The 23,951-nt window shown below is 46.6% G+C and overlaps 1 protein-coding gene across 2 annotated transcripts in view; it reads right to left on the bottom strand.

Moving 5' to 3' along the window:
* Positions 1 to 23,951, bottom strand: part of LOC135428317 (microtubule-associated protein futsch) — a 64,117-nt gene that overhangs the window by 4,800 nt on the left and 35,366 nt on the right. Inside the window, exons 4-8 of one of the 2 annotated variants that reach the window (XM_064682241.1) lie at positions 17,746 to 17,918; positions 17,464 to 17,686; positions 17,244 to 17,402; positions 5,865 to 17,186; positions 5,541 to 5,803 (exon numbers count right to left, since the gene is read on the bottom strand). In XM_064682241.1, the coding sequence (XP_064538311.1) occupies positions 5,682 to 5,803; positions 5,865 to 17,186; positions 17,244 to 17,402; positions 17,464 to 17,686; positions 17,746 to 17,918 (11,999 nt within the window). In that variant the 3' untranslated portion in view covers positions 5,541 to 5,681. Of the gene's footprint in view, positions 1 to 56; positions 17,187 to 17,243; positions 17,403 to 17,463; positions 17,687 to 17,745; positions 17,919 to 23,951 lie in introns of those variants that run through there. The other variant, XM_064682240.1, reaches the window with a different exon arrangement.

Genomic DNA, 23,951 nt, shown 5'->3' with positions numbered 1-23,951 from the left:
GTTCCTTTTCTATAAATATATATATATATATATATGTATATAACTGATTTACTTACCCAGCTCCTTGTCTTCCCAGGTTTGTTTGGCCTCCAGTAGGGCATCGTAGACCTGACGGCTGGGCTCGGTGCCAGAGAAGACATAGTAGCGAGCACGGACACGCTTGAAGAAGTCCACGTGTGCATAGTAGGAGTTGCCATTGTGCGGCACGTAGGTAAGATCCACATAGACAGGTGCGGGCTTCTTGGCCTTGTTGGGTGATTCGCTACGCTTGCGGAGATTCTTTTCATTATTCAGACGCGTCTTGGTGGCCACCAAGCGACGCTCCTTCTTGGGCGTGGTGCGTATATCGGCGCCTTCGACCGGCAATGGTGCCGGTGATGGCAGGCCGAGTGGCTTGCCCCACTCCTCAAGGCGATCCTTTGGCAGGGTGCCAGTTGTGCTGCTTGTGCTAGTTGTTGTTGCAGTTGCAGCGGTTGTTGTTGTTGTTGCTGTTGCTGTTGTCACTGTGCTGCTGCCAGTGTCAGCGCCAGTGGTGGTTGCAGTGGTTGCAGTTGGAGTGGCGAAGCTCACCAAAAGATTGTCGCCGCTGCGTACCTTCTGGACATCGCTGAGGGGGAAGCGCTGTCGGTCGGCAGTGCCGCTGACAATCTGCTCGACCTCCTCGGCCTTGGATGGTGAGTAGGAATACTTGGCGGTCACGGAAGACATTACTTCGGCGCCGCGCGCCTGTACATGCTCCTCGAGTGCCTTCTGGAAGTCCTTGTCGGCCTCATCCAGGAACTTGTGTCCGGCCCATGTTTGGCTGGTGCTCTCCACGCTCTCGGATGACTGACTGGCTGGTGGTGAGTCAGTGTAGGTCATCAGTATGGCACCCCGTATAGGTATTGGCTCAGTGCTGGGCTTGGCATCAAAGCTATCGGGAAGTGCGCCATAAAAGGAGGTTGCCATGGGATCGGCTGCGCGGGGCTGCAGAATGACGCGCGCAGTAGAATGCTCTTCGCTACCGTACTGCGGCGGTATATCATCTTGGCTGTCATCGCCATCGAGATCGGAGCGCTTGCTTATGCCAGAGCTGGAGTGCTGCAGATCGTAGCTAGCGCTACGTGGCGTGCCGGGCAACTCATCGTCACTCATGGCACCAGCCAAACGCTCATCATCACTGCCGGGCGTGCTGGAGCGATAAATGCCGCGCAGCATGGTCACTTCCTTGGGCAGGATTTGATCGCGATCGCGTTCCCGTTCCCGTTCGCTTTTCTCGCTTTTCTCGCTCTCGCTGGTTGTGCGAGTGGTGGTGACCACCACTTTCTCGCTGTCTGGCTCTGAGCTGTCGGTTGTAGTGACTGTCTTTTGTTCAGTCACAATCTCCTTGCCATCGGCAGAGATGACCTTGGTAACTGTCGTTATGGTTGTCGTTATGATCTTTTCGGTGCTTCCGCTAAGCGCTGTGGTGCTCTCAATGCCGCGCAACTCGTGCAGCTCCGGGAGCAGTTCACCGGAGTCGGCGCTGAACTCGCTGGCATCGGGCTCCGCTGATACACCTAAGGACTTCAGCTCGTCCTTGCTGACACGCGGGAAAGGAGAAGTGGGCTTGGGAGATGACTCTGGCGTCTCGGTGTGCGACTCACGCCCTAACGGTGTTGGTATGGATTGACTTTCAGATGTTAATGCACCAGGACTGGACTTACCACTAATGTCTTTGGGCGACAATGGGCCCGATGTTGATGCAATGCTGGCAGCGCTAGATTCGCTCTTGGCGCAGCTGGAGCCCGTGGCCGCGGTGCTTGTGGTGCTTGTGGTGCTTGTGGTGCTCACCGGCTTAACGCTGGGACTGACCGGTGCTGTTGGCGGTGTCTTGCGATCTGTGCTGTCAACGGCTTGCTCACCTTGTGTCTGTGTTTGTGACAGTGTAATGGATTCGACTTTTGTCTTTAAGTCTGTCGAGCTGGTTTTCATAGAAGTGCTGCTGGATTGTTCGCTGGATTGCAGTAGTGTGGTTGTTTTAGTGGTTGTGTCTGTAAGGGAAGTAGTCGACTTTGTCTCTTTGGGTGCCTTGTCATGCTCATGCTGTTTGAGCTCGTCCTGATCTTCATGCTCGTCTTCTTTAAGGGCGCCAATCGTGTCAAGCTCCTCGGAGGGCTTGTAGATGCTAGTCATCATGATGGTGGCAATGGATTTGGAACGACCCTCTTTTAGACTGGCGTGCCCATCATCGTCACTATCCTCCTCGGGATCGCTGTGCGTTTGCCGACCCTCGCTCGTATGACTGAGCACCGATTCACGCCGGGACTCGTCTGTGCCAACAAACAAAGGCTTCTGAGATGAGGTTACACTGGATATCTTCTTCAGACACTCATCAGCTGTTTTAGTGGCCTCAGCGGTAAATGTTTCTTTGGCGGCAATTATTTTCTCAGTAGCTAAAAATTCTGCCACTGTCTCCTTAAGGCTGTCCTTGACTGACTCCTGAACGGAGGTGCTCGTGGTTTCCTTGCTTGTGCTTTGGCCACTTGACTTTTGGGTGCTCGAAGTTTGAATCTCACTGACTATAGACTCCGAGGAGCACTCTTCAGATTGAATGAGCAGCTCCTCCAGTTCTGAAGTTGTAGTCTTCTCCATAATCCTTGTAATACGTTCATTTTCCTCCTTGACGCTAGTGCTTGCAGATTTGGTGGCTTCTTTATCGGTCAGCAAGCTTGATAGAGACTCCCGTCGGGAGCTGTCCTCCACCTTCATGCTGCTACTTAGGGATTCGCTTATAGATTCTTCTTTTAGATTCATTTGATGTATAACTGACTTGGAGGTGGTTGTTGATTCGCTTGATTTCTCTTCCTTTTTGCTTTCGATTGTCGAGACCAGATTTGAATCGCGCTGGGAGTCGGAAGTCTCTTCATCCTTGGTGCTGATATGACTAGCACCTGATGCTGGTCGCGAAGATGTCGGCTCCTTCTCTACTGATTCCGGGCGGGGGCATTCCTTGGTCTTTTCGCTGGCCTGGCTAGCAGCGGATTCTGGACGAGTTGCATCTTTAGATGATGTGGCGGATACATCTACTTTTGTCGATCCAGCTACAGATATTGATTCGCGTCTAGAGTCTGACTCAATGCTGCCGGCTACCGTTTCACTTATATGGCTTGCAATCGACTCGTGTCTGGAAATGTCTTTTGTAGGCGTTGGTGACTTTTCATCTTTGTGATCGGATTCCTCTTTCAAACTGGCCACTGATACGGGCCGTGATCTTTCCTTTGACAAATCTAAGAAATGTTCCGGTTTTTCCTCCTCTTTCTCGCTTGCTACGCACTCGGGGCGAGATGGTAATGATTCTAGAGGTCCCGACTGGCCTGTTGCTGATTCTGGCCTGGAACTATCCTTAGCTACTTCAAAGACAGCGACTTTTGCAGCTCCTTCTTGCAGTTGCGCCTTTTCAGACTGCTCAATTTTGTCCTTCTCTTCAATTGAAATGGGCCCAGACTTTTGATCTGGTGAAGACTTTTCTGATTCAATATCTACTTTCATCATTTTCATATCTAATATCTTTTCATCTAATACAAGATCCGCTGTTGGAGTTAATTTACCCGATAGAGCTTCAGGTGAAGCCGTTTTCTGTAAATCCGCCGCTTCAATTTCAGCTGTAGTTTTAAGTTTTTCCTCCAATTGTTCCTCACTGAACCCAGGTATTATATCAGTAATATCTTTATCTGACTTCAAAACCTTTGCTACATTGGCAACAATCTTGGCAACCTCTACTTCACGTGGCGAGACGGGACGCATCGGTTGCTCTGGTAGCATAGCTCCCTTTTCGGTTGGTGGCGAAAATCTGTGCTCTTCGTCCTCTTCTTTTATATCATGTAGAATACTCTCATCACGTTCGCAAATCGTTACTTTAAATTCGGGTGAATCCACTGTGGTAATGTGTGTTTCACGAAGCTCTGAAAAACCACTCAAGTCAAGGTTACCTTTGGCACTGGCATCTTCAGGCATATCGGTAGCAGTTTCTATAATTGAACTTGCCTGCGCCAACTGTTCAGATAATACCTCCGAAGTCGATAAAACTTTTTCAATAACTTCGTGCTGTTTCTCTTCCGCAATAGTTGCTGTTTTCGAAACATCAATGATCTTTGAATCTTTAAGAGATTTAAGGTCCGTTAATGCATTTGAACTTTCTTTAGTTATTTGCTCCAAGGACTCCACTACAAAATCTTTAGCACTTTCAAGTTTATGGCTCATTGTATCAATTAGAGTTTCTGCTTTTTGGCTTAGCGGGTCAGTAAGCGATTGCAGCTTATCTTCGCAGAACGAGCTGGTTCCGTCCAATTTACTTGGACTTGCCTGTGAAATTATATGTTCTTCAATGGTCTCAATTGACTCGAAAATTTTAGCTGCCTCATCCACAGGACTAGAAGCAGTTAGTATCGCTCCAACGGTGGTGTGCTCGGCAGGTTTGTCTAATTCGATTGACCCTGGCATTGCATGAGAAAATTCGCCCAAAGCAACATCAACCGGACTGGATACAGTAGGGTAATTTCCTTTGATTTCAGCAGATGAGAGGGTCACAAAAATGGGTTCCCTTGACGCTTCGTCAATAGGCGACGAAGCCGTTTCTGTTACGGACGCAGGACGGGAAGGTTCAATTGACTTCACACTCTCAACTACCGATGCTGGACGCGATGGTTCCTTATCTTTTTGGCTATCGTCTTTAACAGATTTCGGTTTTTCCGATTCATCTTTCACAGTTTCTACCACAGATCCGGGACGTGATACTTCTTTAGAGGCTGGCAAAGACTTATCACCCTGCAAAGTCTCTGGCATTGTTCTTCCTGCAACAGATTCCCTTCGGGAAGGCTCCCTATCATCAGGTTTTTCAGAATCTTTTTTCACAGTATCGGCAACATCTTTGGGCATTGATGTCTCCTTGGAAGCTTGTAAAGATTTGCCTTGCTCTTCACCTTCCAGCCTTGTAATATCTGCAGCAGATTCCGGACGAGAGCCGTCTTGAGACTTGTCTGCTTTTTCAAGTTCATCCTTCACACTCTCTGCAACCGATGGGGGTCTGGAAGCTTCCTTAGAAGCTGGTAAGGACTTGCTCTCGGATGCTGATTTGAGGTCGGCAGGTACTTTAGACTTGTCACCCTTATCAAGTTCAGTTTCTTTAGATTCGTACTTCACACTTCCTATAATCGATTCGGGCTGTGATACTTCCTTAGAAGCTGTTGGAGATTTGCTATCCTTAACATGCTCTGTCTTTGGACTGTCTATGACAGATTCTTTTCGGGACGGCACCTTAGATTCATCTTTTATGCTTTCCGTTACGGATTCAGGCCGCGACTCTTCCTTGGAAACTGAAAGAGTTTTGTCACCCATAGGACTATCTGGCTTAATACTCTTAGCAACAGATTCTACACTTTCTGGCTCTTCTGGTTGACCCTTCACACTGAGTGCTACAATACCGGGTGATTCATCTTTGGAAAAAGCTAGATACATTTCATCCTTTATACTAAGCGGTATTAAGCTTTCGAGAGGTGATTTCTGACAGGATGGGTCCTCTATTTTTGTCTTTCCACTATCGTCCTTTATACTCTCGGCTACAGATCCTGGCCGCGATACTTCCTTTGAGGCTATTGGGGACTTAACACTTTCCTCTTTGACATCAGTCTCCTCACTTTCAGTAAGATAGCTTGCGGCTTCATCTACAGGGCTGGATGCGGTTTTTGATGTAGCAACTTTAGAGAGCTCCGCCGGCTTGGCTGGTTTAAGTGGCTCGGACAGAGAAGTTGCCACTGCAAAATTACCTTCAGCAACCTCAATAGGGCTGGAAAGAGTTGGGAAATCCCCTTCGGATTCGCCATATATATCTTTTTTTTGATGCTCACACAAAAAGTCCAAATTAACTGGCGACGGTACAGTTTGTCTAGCAAATTCCTCCAACTGGGCCTCTTTCAATGAGCCTTCTGTCCTTAAACTTTCGAAAGAGAAACCTTCAGATATGGGTTCTCGATGAGAAGATTCCTCAACGATGTTATCTTCTGCCGCAGATATGGAATGTGAAGGCTTCGAGGAGATAGGAATAGACTTGTCATCCCTAAAACTCCCCGGTTTTGTACTCTCTGCAACGGTTTCACGACGGAAACGCTCTTCAGACTTTTGGTCCTTTAAAATTTCTGCCTTTTCATGTTCCTCCTTTACACTTTTGGCTGCAGAGCCAGGTCGTGATGCTTCTTTGGAGGCAGGTAGAGACTTTTCATCTTTTAAGCTTTCCGTATGCGCACTCTCCGCAACAGATTCGCGCCGTGAAGCTTCTGTAGACTTTACTTCTTTCAAACTGTCTGGTTTTGCATGTTCATCTGTCACACTTTCTACTGCAGAGCTTGGTCGTGATGCTTCTTTGGAAGTGGGGATAGACTTGTCATCCCTCATACTCTGCGGTTTTGTACTGTCTGCAAGAGATTCACGTCGAGAAACCTCTATAGATTTTTCGTCCTTTAGACTTTCTGGCTTTTCATGCTCGTCTTTCATACTACCAGCGACAGAACCAGGTCGTGATGCCTCCTTGGAGACAGGAAGCGACTTGTCATCCTTTACACTCTCCGGTTGAATACTCTCTGTAACGGATTCACGGCGGGAAAGATCCGCAGACTTTGCGTCCTTTAAACTTTCTCGCTTTTCATGTTCACCTTTTAAACTTTCGGCGACTGAACCAGGTCGTGATGCCTCCTTGGAGACAGGAAGCGACTTGTCATCCTTTGCACTCTCCGGTTGAATACTCTCTGCAACGGATTCACGGCGGGAAAGATCCGCAGACTTTTCGTCTTTTACACTTTCTGGCTTTTCATGTTCACCTTTCAAACTTTCGGCGACAGAACCAGGTCGTGATGCTTCTTTAGAGACAGGTAGAGACTTTTCATCTTTTAATATTTCTGGTTTTGTACTCTCTGCAACGGATTCACGTCGTGAAGGCTCTGTAGACTTTTCGTCCTTTAGTTTTTCTAGCATTTCATGTTCGTCTTTCACACTTCCTACTACGGAACCAGGCCGTGATGCTTCCTTAGATGCAGGTAGAGATTTTTCGTCCTTCCAGCTTTCTGGTTTCGCACTCTCAGCAACTGATTCACGTCGTGAAGCCTGTATAGACTTTTCGTCCTTCTCACTTTCTGGTTTTGCATGTTCGTCTTTCACACTATCGGCGACAGAACCAGGTCGTAATGGCTCCTTGGAGACAGGAAGAGACTTGCCGTCCTTTACACTCTCCAGTTTAATACTCTCCGCAACGGATTCTCGGCGGGAAAGCTCTCCAGACTTTACGTCCTGCAAACTTTCTGGCTTTTCATGTTCGTCTTTTACACTTCCGGCGACAGAACCAGGTCGTGACGCTTCCTTGGAGACAGGAAGAGACTTGTCATCCTTCAAACTCTCCGGCTTAATACTCTCCGCAACGGATTCACGTCGGGAAGGCTCTTCAAACACTTCGTCCCTAACACGTTCAAGCTTTTCGAATACATCCTTTTCAATTTCTTCAACAGATCCGGAACGTGATACTACTTTTGAGGTTGGCAAAGACTTATCTTCCTTCATACTCTCGACCTGAATTTTCTGAGCGTCAGATTTAGGTAGAAGAGAATCCTTAGGCGTTTTGTCGACACAAATTTGATCTTTTTCATTTTCCGAAACCGATACCGGATGAGAAATTTCCATTGGGGCAGGGGAGGACATGTCATCCTTCACACTCTCGAGCTTAATACTTTCAGCGATAGATTCACGTAGGCAAACTTCCTTAGAACTTTCTTCCAAAAGAATTTGTGCCTTTTCATGTTCGTCTCTCACACTTTCTGCTGCGGAACTAGGTCGTGATACTTCCTTTGAAACAGGTAGAGACTTGTCATCCTTCAAGCTTTCGGGTTTTGAACTCTCTGCAACGGATACACGTCGGGAAGGCTCTGTAGACTTTTCCTCCTTCAAACTTTCCGGCTTTTCATGTTCGTCTTTAGCACTTTCGGCGACAGAACTTGGTCGTGACGCTTCCTTGGAGACAGGAAGAGACTTATCGTCCTTTACACTCTCCGGTTTTATATCCTCCACAACGGATTCACGGCGGGAAGGCTCTGTAGACTTTTCGTCCTTTACACTTTCTGGCTTTTCATGTTCACCTTTCAAACTTTCGGCGACTGAACCAGGTCGTGGCGCCTCCTTGGAGACAGGAAGAGACTTGTCATCCTTTACACTCTCCGCTTTTATACTCTCCGCAACGGATTCACGTCGGGAAGGCTCTGTAGACTTTTCGTCCTTGAGACTTTCTGGTTTCTCGTGCTCGTCTTTCACACTTTCTACCACGGAACCGGGCCGTGAGGCTTCCTTAGATGCAGGTAGAGACTTTTCATCCTTCAAGCTTTCTGGTTTCGAACTCTCCGCAACTGATTCACGTCGTGAAGGCTCTGTAGACTTTTCGTCCTTCAGACTTTCTGGTTTCTCGTGCTCGTCTTTCACACTTTCTACCACGGAACCGGGCCGTGAGGCTTCCTTAGATGCAGGTAGAGACTTTTCATCCTTCAAGCTTTCTGGTTTCGAACTCTCCGCAACTGATTCACGTCGTGAAGGCTCTGTAGACTTTTCGTCCTTCAGACTTTCTGGTTTCTCGTGCTCGTCTTTCACACTTTCTACCACAGAACCGGGCCGTGATGCTTCCCTAGATGCAGGTAGAGACTTTTCATCCTTCAAGCTCTTCGGTTTCACACTCTCAGCAACTGATTCACGTCGGGAGGGCTCTGTAGACTTCTCGTGCTCGTCTTTCACACTTTCTACTACGGAATCGGGCCGTGATGCTTCCTTAGATGCAGGTAGAGACTTTGCATCCTTCAAGCTCTCCGGTTTCACACTCTCAGCAACTGATTCACGTCGTGAAGGCTCTGTAGACTTTTCGTCCTTCTGAATTTCTGGTTTCTCGTGCTCGTCTTTCACACTTTCTACTACGGAACCGGGTCGTGAAGCTTCCTTAGAGGCAGGTAGAGACTTTTCATCCTTCAAGCTTTCTGGTTTCGAACTCTCCGCAATTGATTCACGTCGGGAAGGCTCTGTAGACTTTTCGTCCTTGAGACTTTCTGGTTTCTCCTGCTCGTCTTTCACGCTTTCTACAACGGATCCGGGTCGTGATGGTTCCCTGGATGCAGGTAGAGATTTTTCATCCTTTAAGCTTTCTGGTTTCGTACTGTCTGCAACTGATTCACGTCGTGAAGGCTCTGTAGACTTTTCGTCTTTCAAGCTTTCTGGTTTCTCGTGCTCGTCTTTCACACTTTCTACCACGGAACCAGGCCGTGATGCTTCCTTAGATGCAGGTAAAGACTTTTCATCCTTCAAGCTTTCTGGTTTCGCACTCTCCGCAACTGACTCACGTCTTGAAGGCTCTGTAGACTTTTCGTCCTTCAGACTTTCTGGTTTCTCGTGCTCGTCTTTCACACTTTCTACTACGGAACCGGGTCGTGAAGCTTCCTTAGATGCAGGAAGAGACTTTTCATCCTTCAAGCTTTCTGGTTTCACACTCTCCGCAACAGATTCGCGTCGGGAAGGCTCTGTGGACTTTTCGTCCTTGAGACTTTCTGGTTTCTCGTGCTCGTCCTTTACACTTTCTACAACGGAACCGGGCCGCGATGCATCCCTAGATGCAGGTAGAGACTTTTCATCCTTTAAGCTCTCCGGTTGCGCACTCTCCGCAACTGATTCACGTCGTGAAGGCTCTGTAGACTTTTCGTCCTTGAGACTTTCTGGTTTCTCGTGCTCGTCTTTCACACTTTCTACTACGGAACCGGGACGTGATGCTTCCTTAGATGCAGGTAGAGACTTTTCATCCTTCAAGCTTTCTGGTTTCGAACTCTCCGCAACTGATTCACGTCGTGAAGGCTCTGTAGACTTTTCGTCCTTCAGACTTTCTGGTTTGTCGTGCTCGTCTTTCACACTTTCTACAACGGATCCAGGCCGTGATGCTTCCTTAGATGCAGGAAGCGACTTTTCATCTTTTAAGCTCTCTGGTTTCGCACTCTCCGCAACTGATTCACGTCTTGAAGGCTCTGTAGACTTTCCGTCCTTGAGACTTTCTGGTTTCTCGTGCTCGTCTTTCACACTTTCTACCACGGAACCGGGACGTGATGCTTCCTTAGATGCAGGTAGAGACTTTTCATCCTTCAAGCTTTCTGGTTTCACACTCTCCGCAACAGATTCGCGTCGGGAAGGCTCTGTGGACTTTTCGTCCTTGAGACTTTCTGGTTTCTCGTGCTCGTCCTTTACACTTTCTACAACGGAACCGGGCCGCGATGCATCCCTAGATGCAGGTAGAGACTTTTCATCCTTTAAGCTCTCCGGTTGCGCACTCTCCGCAACTGATTCACGTCGTGAAGGCTCTGTTGACTTTTCGTCCTTGAGACTTTCTGGTTTCTCGTGCTCGTCCTTTACACTTTCTACTACGGAACCGGGCCGTGATGCTTCCTTAGATGCCGGTAAAGACTTTTCATCCTTTAAGCTTTCAGGTTTCGCACTCTCCACAACTGATTCACGTCGTGAAGGCTCTGTAGACTTTTCGTCCTTAAGTGTTTCTGGTTTCTCGTGCTCGTCTTTCACACTTTCTACTACGGAACCGGGACGTGATGCTTCCTTAGATGCAGGTAGAGACTTTTTATCCTTCAAGCTATCTGGTTTCGAACTCTCCGCAACTGATTCACGTCTTGAAGGCTCTGTAGACTTTTCGTCCTTCAGACTTTCTGGTTTCTCGTGCTCGTCTTTCACACTTTCTACCACAGAACCGGGCCGTGATGCTTCCTTAGATGCAGGTAGAGACTTTTCATCCTTCAAGCTTTCAGGTTTCGCACTCTCCGCATCAGATTCGCGTCGAGAAGGCTCTGTAGACTTTTCGTCCTTCAGAATTTCAGGTTTATCGTGCTCGTCTTTCACACTTTCCACAACGGAACCGGGCCGTGATGCTTCCTTAGATGCAGGTAGAGACTTTTCATCCTTCAAGCTTTCTGGTTTCGCACTCTCCGCATCTGATTCACGTCGTGAAGGCTCTGTAGACTTTTCGTCCTTGAGACTTTCTGGTTTCTCGTGCTCGTCTTTCACACTTTCTACAACGGAACCGGGCCGCGATGCATCCTTAGATGCAGGTGGAGACTTCTCATCCTTCAAGCTTTCTGGTTTCGCACTCTCCGCAACTGATTCACGTCGTGAAGGCTCTGTAGACTTTTCGTCCTTCAGACTTTCTGGTTTCTCGTGCTCGTCTTTCACACTTTCTACTACGGAACCGGGGCGTGATGCTTCCTTAGAGGCAGGTAGAGACTTTTCATCCTTCAAGCTTTCTGGTTTCGTACTCTCCGCAACTGATTCACGTCGGGAAGGCTCTGTAGACATTTCGTCCTTTAGACTTTGTGGTTTCTCGTGCTCGTCTTTTACACTTTCTACAACGGAACCGGGCCGCGATGCATCCTTAGATGCAGGTAGAGACTTTTCATCCTTCAAGCTTTCTGGTTTCGCACTCTCCGCAACTGATTCACGTCGTGAAGACTCTCTAGACTTTCCGTCCTTAAGTGTCTCTGGTTTCTCGTGCTCGTCTTTCACACTTTCTACTACGGAACCGGGTCGTGAAGCTTCCTTAGAGGCAGGTAGAGACTTTTCATCCTTCAAGCTTTCTGGTTTCGAACTCTCCGCAATTGATTCGCGTCGGGAAGGCTCTGTAGACTTTTCGTCCTTGTGACTTTCTGGTCTCTCGTGCTCGTCTTTCACACCATCTACAACGGAACCGGGCCGCGATGCATCCCTAGATGCAGGTAGAGACTTTTCATCCTTTAAGCTCTCCGGTTGCGCACTCTCCGCAACTGATTCACGTCGTGAAGGCTCTGTAGACTTTTCGTCCTTGAGACTTTCTGGTTTCTCGTGCTCGTCTTTCACACTTTCTACTACGGAACCGGGCCGTGATGCTTCCTTAGAGGCAGGTAGAGACTTGTCATCCTTCAAGCTTTCTGGTTTCGTACTCTCCGCAACTGATTCACGTCGGGAAGGCTCTGTAGACTTTCCGTCCTTGAGACTTTCTGGTTTCTCGTGCTCGTCTTTCACACTTTCTACTACGGAACCGGGCCGTGATGCTTCCTTAGATACAGGCAGAGACTTTTCATCCTTCAAGCTTTCTGGTTTCGAACTCTCCACAACTGATTCACGTCGTGAAGTTTCTGTAGACTTTTCGTCCTTCAGACTTTCTGGTTTCTCGTGCTCGTCTTTCACACTTTCTACGACGGAACCGGGCCGCGATGCATCCTTAGATGCAGGTAGAGACTTTTCATCCTTTACGCTCTCCTTTTTCACACTCTCCGCAACTGATTCACGTCGTGAAGGCTCTGTAGACTTTTCATCCTTCAGACTTTCTGGTTTCTCGTGCTCGTCTTTCACACTTTCTACCACGGAACCGGGCCGCGATGCATCCTTAGATGCAGGTGGAGACTTTTCATCCTTCAAGCTTTCTGGTTTCGCACTCTCCGCTACTGATTCACGTCGTGAAGGCTCTGTAGACTTTTCTTCCTTGAGACTTTCTGGTTTCTCGTGCTCGTCTTTCACACTTTCTTCTACGGAACCAGGCCGTGATGCTTCCTTAGATGCAGGTAGAGACTTTTCATCCTTCAAGCTTTCTGGTTTCGCACTCTCTGCAACTGATTCACGTCGTGAAGGTTCTGTAGACTTTTCGCCTTTCAAGCTTTCTGGTTTCTCGTGCTCGTCTTTCACACTTTCTGCTACGGAACCGGGCCGTGATGCTTCCTTAGATGCAGGTAGAGACTTTTCATCCTTCAAGCTTTCTGGTTTCGCACTCTCCGCAACTGATTCACGTCGTGAAGGCTCTGTAGACTTTTCATCCTTTTGACTTTCTGGTTTCTCGTGCTCGTCTTTTACACTTTCTACTACGGAACCGGGACGTGATGCTTCCTTAGATGGAGGTAGAGACTTTTCATCCTTCAAGCTTTCTGGTTTCGCACTCTCCGCAACTGATTCACGTCTTGAAGGCTCTGTAGACTTTTCGTCCTTAAGACTTTCTGGTTTCTCGTGCTCGTCTTTCACACTTTCTACCACGGAACCGGGCCGTGATGCTTCCTTAGATGCAGGTAGAGACTTTTCATCCTTCAAGCTTTCTGGTTTCGAACTCTCCGCAACTGATTCACGTCGTGAAGGCTCTGTAGACTTTTCGTCCTTGAGACTTTCTGGTTTCTCGTGCTCGTCTTTCACACTTTCTACTACGGAACCAGGCCGTGATGGTTCCTTAGATGCCGGTAAAGACTTTTCATCCTTCAAGCTTTCTGGTTTCGCACTCTCCGCAACTGATTCACGTCGTGATGGCTCTGTAGACTTTTCGTCTTTCAAGATTTCTGGTTTCTCGTGCTCGTCTTTCACACTTTCTGCTACGGAACCGGGCCGTGATGCTTCCTTAGATGCAGGTAGAGACTTTTCATCCTTCAAGCTTTCTGGTTTTGCACTCTCCGCAACTGATTCACGTCGTGAAGGCTCTGTAGACTTTTCGTCTTTCAAGCTTTCTGGTTTCTCGTGCTCGTCTTTCACACTTTCTGCTACGGAACCGGGCCGTGATGCTTCCTTAGATGCAGGCAGAGACTTTTCATTCTTCAAGCTTTCTGGTTTCGCACTCTCAGCAACAGATTCACGTCGGGAAGGCTCTGTAGACTTTTCGTCCTTCAGACTTTCTGGCTTCTCATGCTCGTCTTTCAAACTTTCGGCGACTGAACCAGTTTTTAAAGTTCCTTTGGAGTCCTGAAGTATTTTGTCACCCGGAAGGAGCTCTGATTTTAATATTGCCGCACTAGATTCTTTGGCTACTAAAGTTGATTGCTTTTGGGTTTCTTCCTCGGTAATATGAATTTCAACTTCAATGGCTTCTTCAATTGTTGCGGGGCTCTCGAGAGATACAGTGTCTTCACGGTCCTTAACTTTTGTCGGTGCAACGATGGGTTGCACAAGATGCGCTGGCAACTCATCTTCTGAAGTTATTTCGCTAGTTTCTTTTTCTTCTGGTGTAATTGCCAATTGTTTGTTGGTTTTATCGGTCGGTTTTTCAAGGTCCATCTCCAAATTATCGCTCTCCGAAATTGCTTTACTTACAATTTCGCTTGTTTTTACAATGGCTACCTCAGTTGTTTTTCCGTCAGATTCAAGTTTAGCGGTAATCTCTGATTTAGCAATAATGTTTTCCAAAATCTCCTGTTTTGGCTCAGACATATGATCTGCTTCATCGGCTGCTTCTATTTCCTTGACTTCCTTTTCATCTTCGGTCTCTTTCTCCTCTTTTGCCGTCTCTTCCTTGTGTGAAATACTCTTGGCACCAGCATCGTGAGTATCCTTCTCGTATAGCCCTAGGTCAGCTTCCTCATGAACCGGCAAATCTGCAACCTCATCGGGTGTCTTGATAACATCACGCATCAGACTCTGTTGGGCTTCAAATGTCATTTTCTTGGGTAAGATACGTTCCGCGGAGTCCACACCGGTGGCAAGCGGCTCAGCAGTGACCTCAATTTTGGTTTCGGTTGGAGCGATGATGGTTGATGCTGCTAACGCTGCGAGGGGAACTGCAACGGTAGCCACAACAATGGTTTCTATCTCCTTAGTTTCCTCTTTGACATATTTCTCCTCGATGACCAAATCCTCTTTGATTTTGTCCAACGGAATTCGTTCATCTTCTGGTAAGGTAGGTGCTGTAGTAGCTCCCGATTCGATGGTGGCCGAGAATTTCTCCTCTGGAAGACTCTCTTGTAAGTTTATAGGCAGCGCCTCGGGAGCTTCGATCGGTTCGTCTTTAGTATCTGACGTTTTCTTAGCGCTGCTGAGCTTATCGTCTGGCGTAGGAGAAGAAAACTCCTCCTCAACCTGTTTTGCCTGCTGGAGTTGCTCTTCAGTGCGGGACTTTACAAGGTCCTTGGCAGTGGATATGATCTCTTGAACCTCAGCCTTGATTTCGGTTTTTTCGGTTGTTGCCAGCTCTTCGTGCGTCTCATGCCTCGCCGCTTCGCTACTCTCCAGACGAGCCTTGCGCTCCTCTGCTTCAGCCTTGGCGATTGCCGCTTCGATTTCCTCCTCGGCGCTTTTCTTACGCTTCTTTTCTGATTCCTGCGAGTCGCGTTGATGCTTTTGAATCTCCTCCTCCTTTGTCATGCTGCTCTCCTGCTCTTGTTCAATAATTGAGTCCTCAGTGTACTGCTCGACCTCTTCCTTTTCAATAATCAAGTATTCTTCCTCTTCCTCGGCTTCCGTTGTGCTGTCCTGCTTGGCCATCTCGCGCAGCTCCGCTTTGATCAAGTGTTGTCGCTTCATCTCGTCGCGACTAAAGACAGCTTCTATTTCGCGCACCACTTCCTGCTCCTCCTTTAGATCGTCCAACTCACGCTGCTTTTCCGCATCTAACTCTTGCGAGGCGCTTAACTCTAGCATCTTTTTGGCAGCTGTCGCGTCATCCGCCGACGGTGTGGATACCAGGCTGGAATCTGTGGTGCCTCCTTTATCCAGACGCGACTTCTTCAAATCCGGCTTGGGCTTCGCTGATTTGATTGGGCTGCCTGGCGCTGGAGCCCGCTTGGAAGGTGACACCCCACGTGGCCTACGTGAGATAGGCTTGCGCTGCGCTGCCTGTGTCGTTGTGTGCTGCGATGTTTTCGACTCCACCTGTTGCGACTTCTTCTCCACGGTGCTAACAGTGCGACGTGTGCTGGTAGTTGTCTGCCGCGCCGACGTCGCCTGCTGCTTTGACTCAAGCACCTTGCGGTTGTTGGCCTCCTTGGCACTCTTAGCAGGTGTGCTGCTGGGACTCGACTTGGTGGTGCGTGTTATTATTTTGGGCTTGACATCACGTGTAGCAGGCGTTCGGCTTACAGCTGGCGTGGCAGTAGGCGAACTCTTTTTATCCTCACGCTTAACCAGCTTCCGGTCCATTGACTTGGGCGGTTTGCTGTCAATTCTTGAGCGTACAACTGGCTTGACTTCCGCTCGTGGCTTGTCTGGCTTGCCTTTGGTGGCCTTTGCTGTCTTGCTAGTAGCCTCCGTAGGGGGCGCGTCACCTGCATCCTTAACTGACGCAGCTGCCGGCTGCGGCTTGACAATCAAGACCTCCACTTTTTTCTCTTCGTCAGCATCCTTGTTGTCTTCCAGCTCGGCTGGCTCTGTTGAGGGAACGGATGGCTCAGGCGCTCCCTCATCACCGGTGTCGACAGCGAGCTCGGGCTCAGCTTCTGGCTCATCTGTGTCTACAGAGTCCGCTTTGGTGCTTACAATTGGTGCAGATCGGTCCACTTGTTCGCCGGGTGTTTCCGCTGAAACTGATGCTGCTGCAACCGCCACTGCAGCTGCAGCTGCAGCTGCTTCCTTAGCTTCTTTGGCCTTATTGTCCTGCTGCACAGCGACAGCGGCGATAGCAGCTGGACCGAATTTACTAGGCTTGTAACTGGCGCTGGGTGGAGTGCCCTCAATGGCAGATTTAAGTGTCTTTCTGGTGCTGGTCACGGTCTGTATAGCTGGGGCTATAGACTTGGCCGTGCATGTTGAGTGCTTCATAAACTCAAGATGCTTGAGCTTCTCCAGACCCTCCTGGATCTTAAAATCTGGTGTGCTGCCAGGAAAAAGGATGCGAGTTATGGTATCATCCGGATTAGCTGGCTGCCAGACAAGCAACGCGCAGATAGATACCAAATTCTGCAAGGGGAAGTTAAACTCCTTGGTGTCGCGTGCGGCAAACAAACGCTGATCACCCGCATTCCATTTCTGCAAAAAGTCCTTGACCTCTTTGGAATCCCGCGAAGGGCTTATCACATACATGTCCAGGGTTCCGTGGCCGACCTTGTGGTACAGATTAATAGGCTCCTGATTGCGATAACAGCACTGCGGCTTGAGGTCAAGCGATTTGAGATCATTGACGAGACCATGGCCGCGCTCAAAAAGATCGATGAGCAGCGGATTACGATCCTTATCACCATCAGGACTGGGCAGACCACCCTTCCGATCGGGAACGTTGCCAAAGAAATGCCCAATCTGTGGATAGACATGGGAATCCCGCTTGCGTGCCACCACAGCACCAAGACCCTGCACATTGCTGTTGTTCAGACGCGTCATCAGCACCGCATCAAGGCGATCCAAGTGCCGTGCAAAGTCCCAGAAACAAGCCTTACGATTAAAGCCGCCATCAACTATAAAGGTACAGAAATTACAAAAGGCTCACCCATCTTTATTAGCCGGCAACTTACCCAGCATATTAAAACCGTTGATGCCAAAGAGAGCGGCGTCACCCTGACCACCGGGAAATACATAAAGAGTAGGGTGCGTAAAACGTATATTGCCTACCACATCGGACGTCTCCAGCAACTCACGCAACGAAGTTGGCACCAGCATTGGCGCCAGATAGTCTACAATTCGTCAAGGATATAAAAATGCAGGTCTTTCAATTTGAGCTCGGGTAAGTCATACCTATAAAGCCGTTGATGTACTCGCTACTGGTGTCCAGGACATCTACCGGATTGATGCGTATTTTACACTGGCGTGAAAAAACCTTATCCGGCAACGTGTGCCACAGACCCGCATCGGCACAGTGTATATTCATCGTTATGGTATCCGCATAGGCTCGTATTACCCTTTGTACGTCGTGCTCTTGAAATGCCTCCGCAAAGTCAGCCACCGAGAAGGTGCCATCCTGCAGGGAAACACATTGTTAGCATAAGCTTTACCTCCAGCCCTTGACCCGTGACTGACCTGTAGGATCCAAGAACCGTTGCCGCTAAAGGTATAGCCGGCGTGTATAATGTGACGATGCCTCGTAAAACTGCTTAGTAGATTGCGCATACATTGTATAAGCGTGTTATATTGCGGATGTATGAGCACCTCCGTCACAAGATTCTCGCTGGCATACTGTATAAGTCGCTCACCTGGAAGTTTAAGAAGAGAAATTCCACGTATAGAGGTAACATATGACTCCCATTCATTGTCAATAAGCTGAAACCGATTAAACAATTCGAATTAAAGCTTGGGAAAACATTAGAAAACAGGGGAGAAAATAAGCACGCTTCTAGTTTATTTCTGTTCAAGCATTCTTTGCTCATCTCTTAAATTATCAACTGCCCACAATTTTGCTTGGTTGGCAAAGAAAAGCTCTTAAAATCATTAATATTTAGTTAGGTGTGTATATATGGAATGTGCTTGCGTGTAATATATTCAAGTAGCTCGTTTGGTCTTTAGAGCTCCCAAGGAGCTCCCGCTCTCGCCTATCTAGCGGTCTCTACTGCCAGCCACGCAGAAATTTTATTATTTGCGTTAAGCCTGACTCAGCTAACCGAACAACTGGTCGGTCGGTCGGACGCTGGGTTTGTTGGTTGGTGGATTGGTTGTTGTAGTTGTCTAGTTGAATTACCATTCAACGTTAACCCACCGAGCGCACTAATGAATAGCTAAAACGTCGAGTGGCAAGCGAACAAGGGGCTTGGATTACCAAACGCTTGTGTCCCGGCTAGAGAATCCGAGCATTAGGCACGCACACCAAATCAAGTGGCTTTAAATTGCCAGACGTTGGGTGGACGGCGAGTTAAGTTGGCTTTATTGTCAAGCATTTTATTTGCACTTGTCCCACAGCTGCAGTTCAGTGAAAATCATTTCATAAATCTTTAATTTTTATGGTTTAATTAAGATTTCCAGTCAGCTCTAGCGCTGACTATTTGGTCAGCTCGTACCACAAGCCGAGGCATGCGACCTTGCTGACGACCTTGCCATGTGATTTGCTGTCAACCATCATGATGATGGCCATCGTCATTGGATGAGTGGCCTTTTCTGGCCTATGCCAGCACTAAATGTTTTCACAGCGTGCTGTATGTAAATAATTTACGCATTTTCTGCACTAAATAGTCGTTGCCAAAGCCCAAAAATCGGGCGCACATGCCATGTGACAGCCTACACAAATATGTGCACACACACATTCCAAATGTATGTGTGCACATTACGTATACGCCACGTCGGCCTAACGTTCAAATGTGCCCACGTACGCGTAAAAAAAGCGACGAGCCATCGAGCTTGAAGTGCGCCCAAGCGTGCATCTACGTATGGCTTCACTCAAGCTTGCCGCCTCCCAGGCGTTCTGTCTGTCCGGCTGTCCGGTTGTCCGGCTGCTCCTACCATTCGCAGGTCCGCATGTCCCACATGCTTTTTATAAATGATAATCTTAACAGCGACCTGCGTGTGGCTTTTATTTATCAGACCTATGCACACACTCTCGGATACAAACAAAGTACTTTTTTGTGTGCGTTTCTGAAACGCAGTGACATATATACCCGCATATTGCGGTCTGGGTGCGTATTTAACGCATGCGGCACCCGTGCGTATACGCAATTTGTGAATTAAGGTTGGCAACATTCGCGCATTTTCTTACTGCCTCAACAGGCCTCGGCAGGCGCGTGACAATTTCGAGTCTCATAAATAAAGCGCGGTTAAAGCATTTGCATCTCATTAACCTCATGAAGGCAGCTGCTAAGTGTCATTTTGTATAAATCAAATCGAATGAAGGTTAAACATTCCAGACTTTTTGGTGCTTTGACGAGTTCAGTTCAAGGCTGTTTAAGAGAATAGAAATGGATCTGGCAATATTATTTTGGTTTGACATGTGGTTGTCTTTCAAAGCTAGCTTGTAAATTATAAATATACAAAAGAGATTAAACATGACTTTATTGTCGAGCATTTCACTCGCAGTTGTCCCACAGTTCAATGAAAATCATTTAATAAATCTTTTCTTTGCGTCTAAAGGTGACAACATCTAACCTGACATGAAGGAGCTAACTCCGTGTTGGTAACTTTTCGAATGATATATCCGCAATTGAACGATATCTTATGATTTGCTTGAGAAGCGTAGCGGAATTCCATTATAGCTCTAAGCGTCTTACAGGTAAGGGTCTTAATAGCTAGTAAATATTAAATATGAAAAGGCATTCTGTATACAGTTGGAAACTGTACTTGTGTTGTTGGCTTAGCCTTCTTATGCAAGTCGCCTTGAAAGTATTTAAAGCTTCGAATGTCCAACTACAAATGTCACTTAAGAACTTGGCTTGCCAAGCTAGAAAACCACAAAGACTGTACAGAACAGATACGTACCAATAGGCCTGAGTGCCAGATCGGGCACTCAATGGCAACGCAAAGTTTGAAAGCCACATACAATGGAAAAGTTGCATCAACTTGGTGGCAAATACCGTCCACAACCCAGCACCCAATCGCCTTGGTTCCCAGCATAATAAAGGCAAATGGCGACATGAATGCAGTTCAAAAAAAAAAAAAAAAAAAAAAAAGCCTTCCGCACAATGTGCCAGCCAGTACTCGGGTTTGTGTCAAGTGCAGTTTTTCGCATTGCAAAGCCCATTGAAAAGTTTTCGCGCGCTGGCCACACCTATCCAAAATGGCGAACGCCAGATTAACCGTTAATAACTGTACTTTAATGCCTACGCTCGGTATGCTGCCAAGTTTTGAAACAAAGCAAATTTGCATAACAACAGGCGGAAACTTTTTGTGTTTTATGATTTCTCTCTTTTTATTTTGTTCTTCTATTCCTCTTGTTTTGCGTTTTTTTGTTATTTTGCTTATTTTTTTTCTGTGCCGGACTGCAAAGTAATTACAGTTGGCGCCGGTCACCACCCGGCACTGAAGTCCTTCTTCCCGCACACCCCTTCAAACGAAAAATGTCGAAAAGTTTGCTGTGAAGCCGGCGTGCAAAAGGGCGCACGTGTAAAAAAAGTTTCCAAGAGCCATTTTTAGTATCAGCCCCCGTAGCCCCTGAGGGGCACTACATTGAATTAAAATTTCGTAGTTTCATGATGGATCTATCTATCGCCGGAATAGGACAATCTACTAAGGCATTGTCTGGGCTAGTCTATCATAATTTTCCATATCAATTATGTATTGCACTGCATTCAGAATGGGTATATATACATATATATATACATATATATATATATATATATGTCCGGAATATGTAGATCAATCGACTAAGGTATTTCTTAGGCAAGTCAATCATTTTTATACCCTGAACCCATTGAAAATGGTTAAAAATGGTATTATGTATTTGTGCAAATGTATGTAACAGGCAGAAGGAAGCATCTCTGACACCATAAAGTATATATATTCTTGATCAGTCGATCTAGCCATGTCCGTCTGTCTGTCTGTCCGTCTGTTCGTCCGTCCGCTTGTCCGTCTGTCCGTATGTATGAACGCAAGGATCTCAGAACCTATCAGAGCCAGAGACTGAAATTTGAGCTGTAGGTCGTCCTAGTACCCGCGCAGATCGAGTTTGTTTCCGATATTCGATAACTTGCCCCGTTTCCAAGTAATCGATAAAAATCGATATCGAAATCCTGTTTTTTGAGCAATTTCAGCAAATAATATGAGCTAGAGTCACCATACTTGACATGTAGCTTCTAGAATAGTATATATATATATATCAAGTAACTTTCATTTTATACCTATCGCATGTTGGAAGAAGACGGTTTAGGCTATTCCCTAGTCGGGAGCTCCCGACTAGAACCTCTTACTTGTTCTGTATCCAGGATGTATTGGGAAAGTTCAGAGAATGTTAAAATAAGGGATACTTTGGAAAAAGTAATATAAAATGTAGGTTCTGTAGTTTAAGACCTAACAGAAAATATAAGAAAATTGAGAGTTTATAAAAAAAAATGGGATTTAGGGACTTATTTTGCATGATTTGCCTGGGCACGAACTCTATTGATCCTTTGAAGATTTTGAATGAGAAATATGATAAAAAACTAATTTTTCTGCTAAACATTAAGTTTGTTGTAAAACTGTGATATTTTTAAGATATGCTTGCAATATTTTTAGATTCACCTGACGGCAAGGTCAGCTACTGTGCAGCATACTCAGCTGACCCTGCCAGTAATTTTATCCATGGGCTAGCCGGTGGTTATGTGTTATTTGGCTCATGCGTTCTGGGACTGGCTTAAAAGCCAGTTAACGAATTACCAGCCTGGCTGCACAATTGTGTATGCAGCCAGTGCTCGGCAATGGGCTTATTCAAATAGGTATTCACGCTTCAGAGGGGCATTCGCGTTGATTTATTCAATTTAAATGCGCTTTATACAAAAAATAACTGGATGATGTATTTTAATTAGTTTGTCGCGAATTGAATTCAATTACTATATGCAGTGGCACGCGGCTCTAGCCCATTTTTAATGGCGTCTATCAGACGTATGCATCATTAATCATAGATCAGAAACAAAATCTGTATGCTGCCGATGCTGATGATGTTGATGATGCGGCGTCTCTAGTTAGGTGTTAAACAAACCCAATAACATGTTGTAAGCGTCAAAGCTTTGGCAACTGGCCCAGTTGTCTGGTCTACCCCATCAACCCCAGCTCGGTCCTCTTCTTCTTTCGCTTGTCCAGGCCGCATAATTAAAAGCAATGCAAAGCGCGACCAGATACCCACAGAATGTCCCACGTCAGCTGTTCTGTGTGCCTTGGTTTGGCTTATGTTGTTCAGCCAGGCTCATGTCACGGGCATCATTGATAAACGTCGCTGATATGGATTGACGCCTGTCAGCATGCCTTTCACGTCCATGTGAAATATGGCATCAGACCAAGGGTGGACGAGGAGCGTCTCGTGATTCAGCATTTTAGTTGGACTCAAAGTTTTTTTTTGTTTTTAAGTTTAAATTCAAACTGTGAACCTGTGCTAGCTGAAGTGTTGAAAAACTCAAGATGAATTCAAGAGTATCGACAGTTTGCTATCGATTGTTTTTAATGTTATCCAGCATTGCTGGAACTAGCCATCTTTTGAATTTGCTGAAAGTAAGTTCTTAAAATTTGACTGGTTTTAAGAACGTATACGTTTTGTTAAAAAAAAAAATATACTCCCTTGAGAATATTCTAAGTTAACGACAGTGTTGAACAACTTATCAAATTCTGTACTGCTAGGAAAAGTGTTGCGGAACTGACGGAGATACAGGCAAGATATTTCTCTGTCCAACGGTATACAACATTTTTCAATCTGCTCAATCTGAATAAAAATCGGTATAGGCACTATATAGAAGCACTATATATAGAAGATGCTGAATGGATTGGCTATATTTTTCCTATATGCCTGATAACAATATTTTTTAAAGACCGGAATCAACAATGTTTGTGTAAATATTCTCGATATATATTTACTTTATCAGTTGGGATCCACTTCTTGACAGATTTTGGTTATGATCAGCTCAACATAACTCAGCAGCTAATATATTATTGGAGCAAGTGTACTGAATATTCGGCGACGCGAAATTATTGCCCCTCCATAGTTATATATTTTCTTTTATTTTTGAGCTGGTATACCCTTATTTGCTTATCTCTGCTGCCAGATATGTCTCTGGCAAGCATCTCGCTCAGTTGGAGCGTACAGCTATTCTTGAAGTGGGAGTGTACGGATGCAAATTTGTATATGTAAGTGTGTGTGTGTGTGTGTGTGTGTGTGCATGACTGACTGTCCGACATTCAGCTATTTGCCTAAGTTTTGCCTGCAGGGGCGTTGGCGCGACTATCTTATTGTATTTCTTTCTCTTATTTCTGTGCCATCCCATCCATGGGCTGTGCTTGAATTATGCATGAGCAGCACAGCCGTTGTCAATATGGCCTTGTCTGTTATACGTGTGTGTGCGCGCGTTAGTATTTGAACGTTTAACTGTATGTTTGCCAGGCTCTATCAATCAATTTTTGCATACGAATTTGTACGGCTTTAAAGGTTATGTGTGTGCTTATGGAAGCTTAGCAATCGAAACGTGTGCAAAGCTCAATCTGACGAGTGCCGTAATTTGCTAACAGTTGATAATTCTACGGTTGCATTTAGTAATCACAAACTAACGAGTGCCGTAAAAGTATAACGAGTGGCGAGTAATGAGTATTGAGAGAGAACAGACCAACGAATACCGTAAGAGTGCATC

The sequence above is a fragment of the Drosophila montana genome, unplaced genomic scaffold (assembly GCF_035044405.1).
Source record: "Drosophila montana isolate Dmon_TW-CO22-7 unplaced genomic scaffold, ASM3504440v1 contig_2481_1, whole genome shotgun sequence".
NCBI classification, from domain to species: Eukaryota; Metazoa; Arthropoda; class Insecta; order Diptera; family Drosophilidae; genus Drosophila; species Drosophila montana.
Note: the sequence above shows the minus strand (reverse complement) of the source record. Positions and strands in the feature narration are given on the sequence as shown.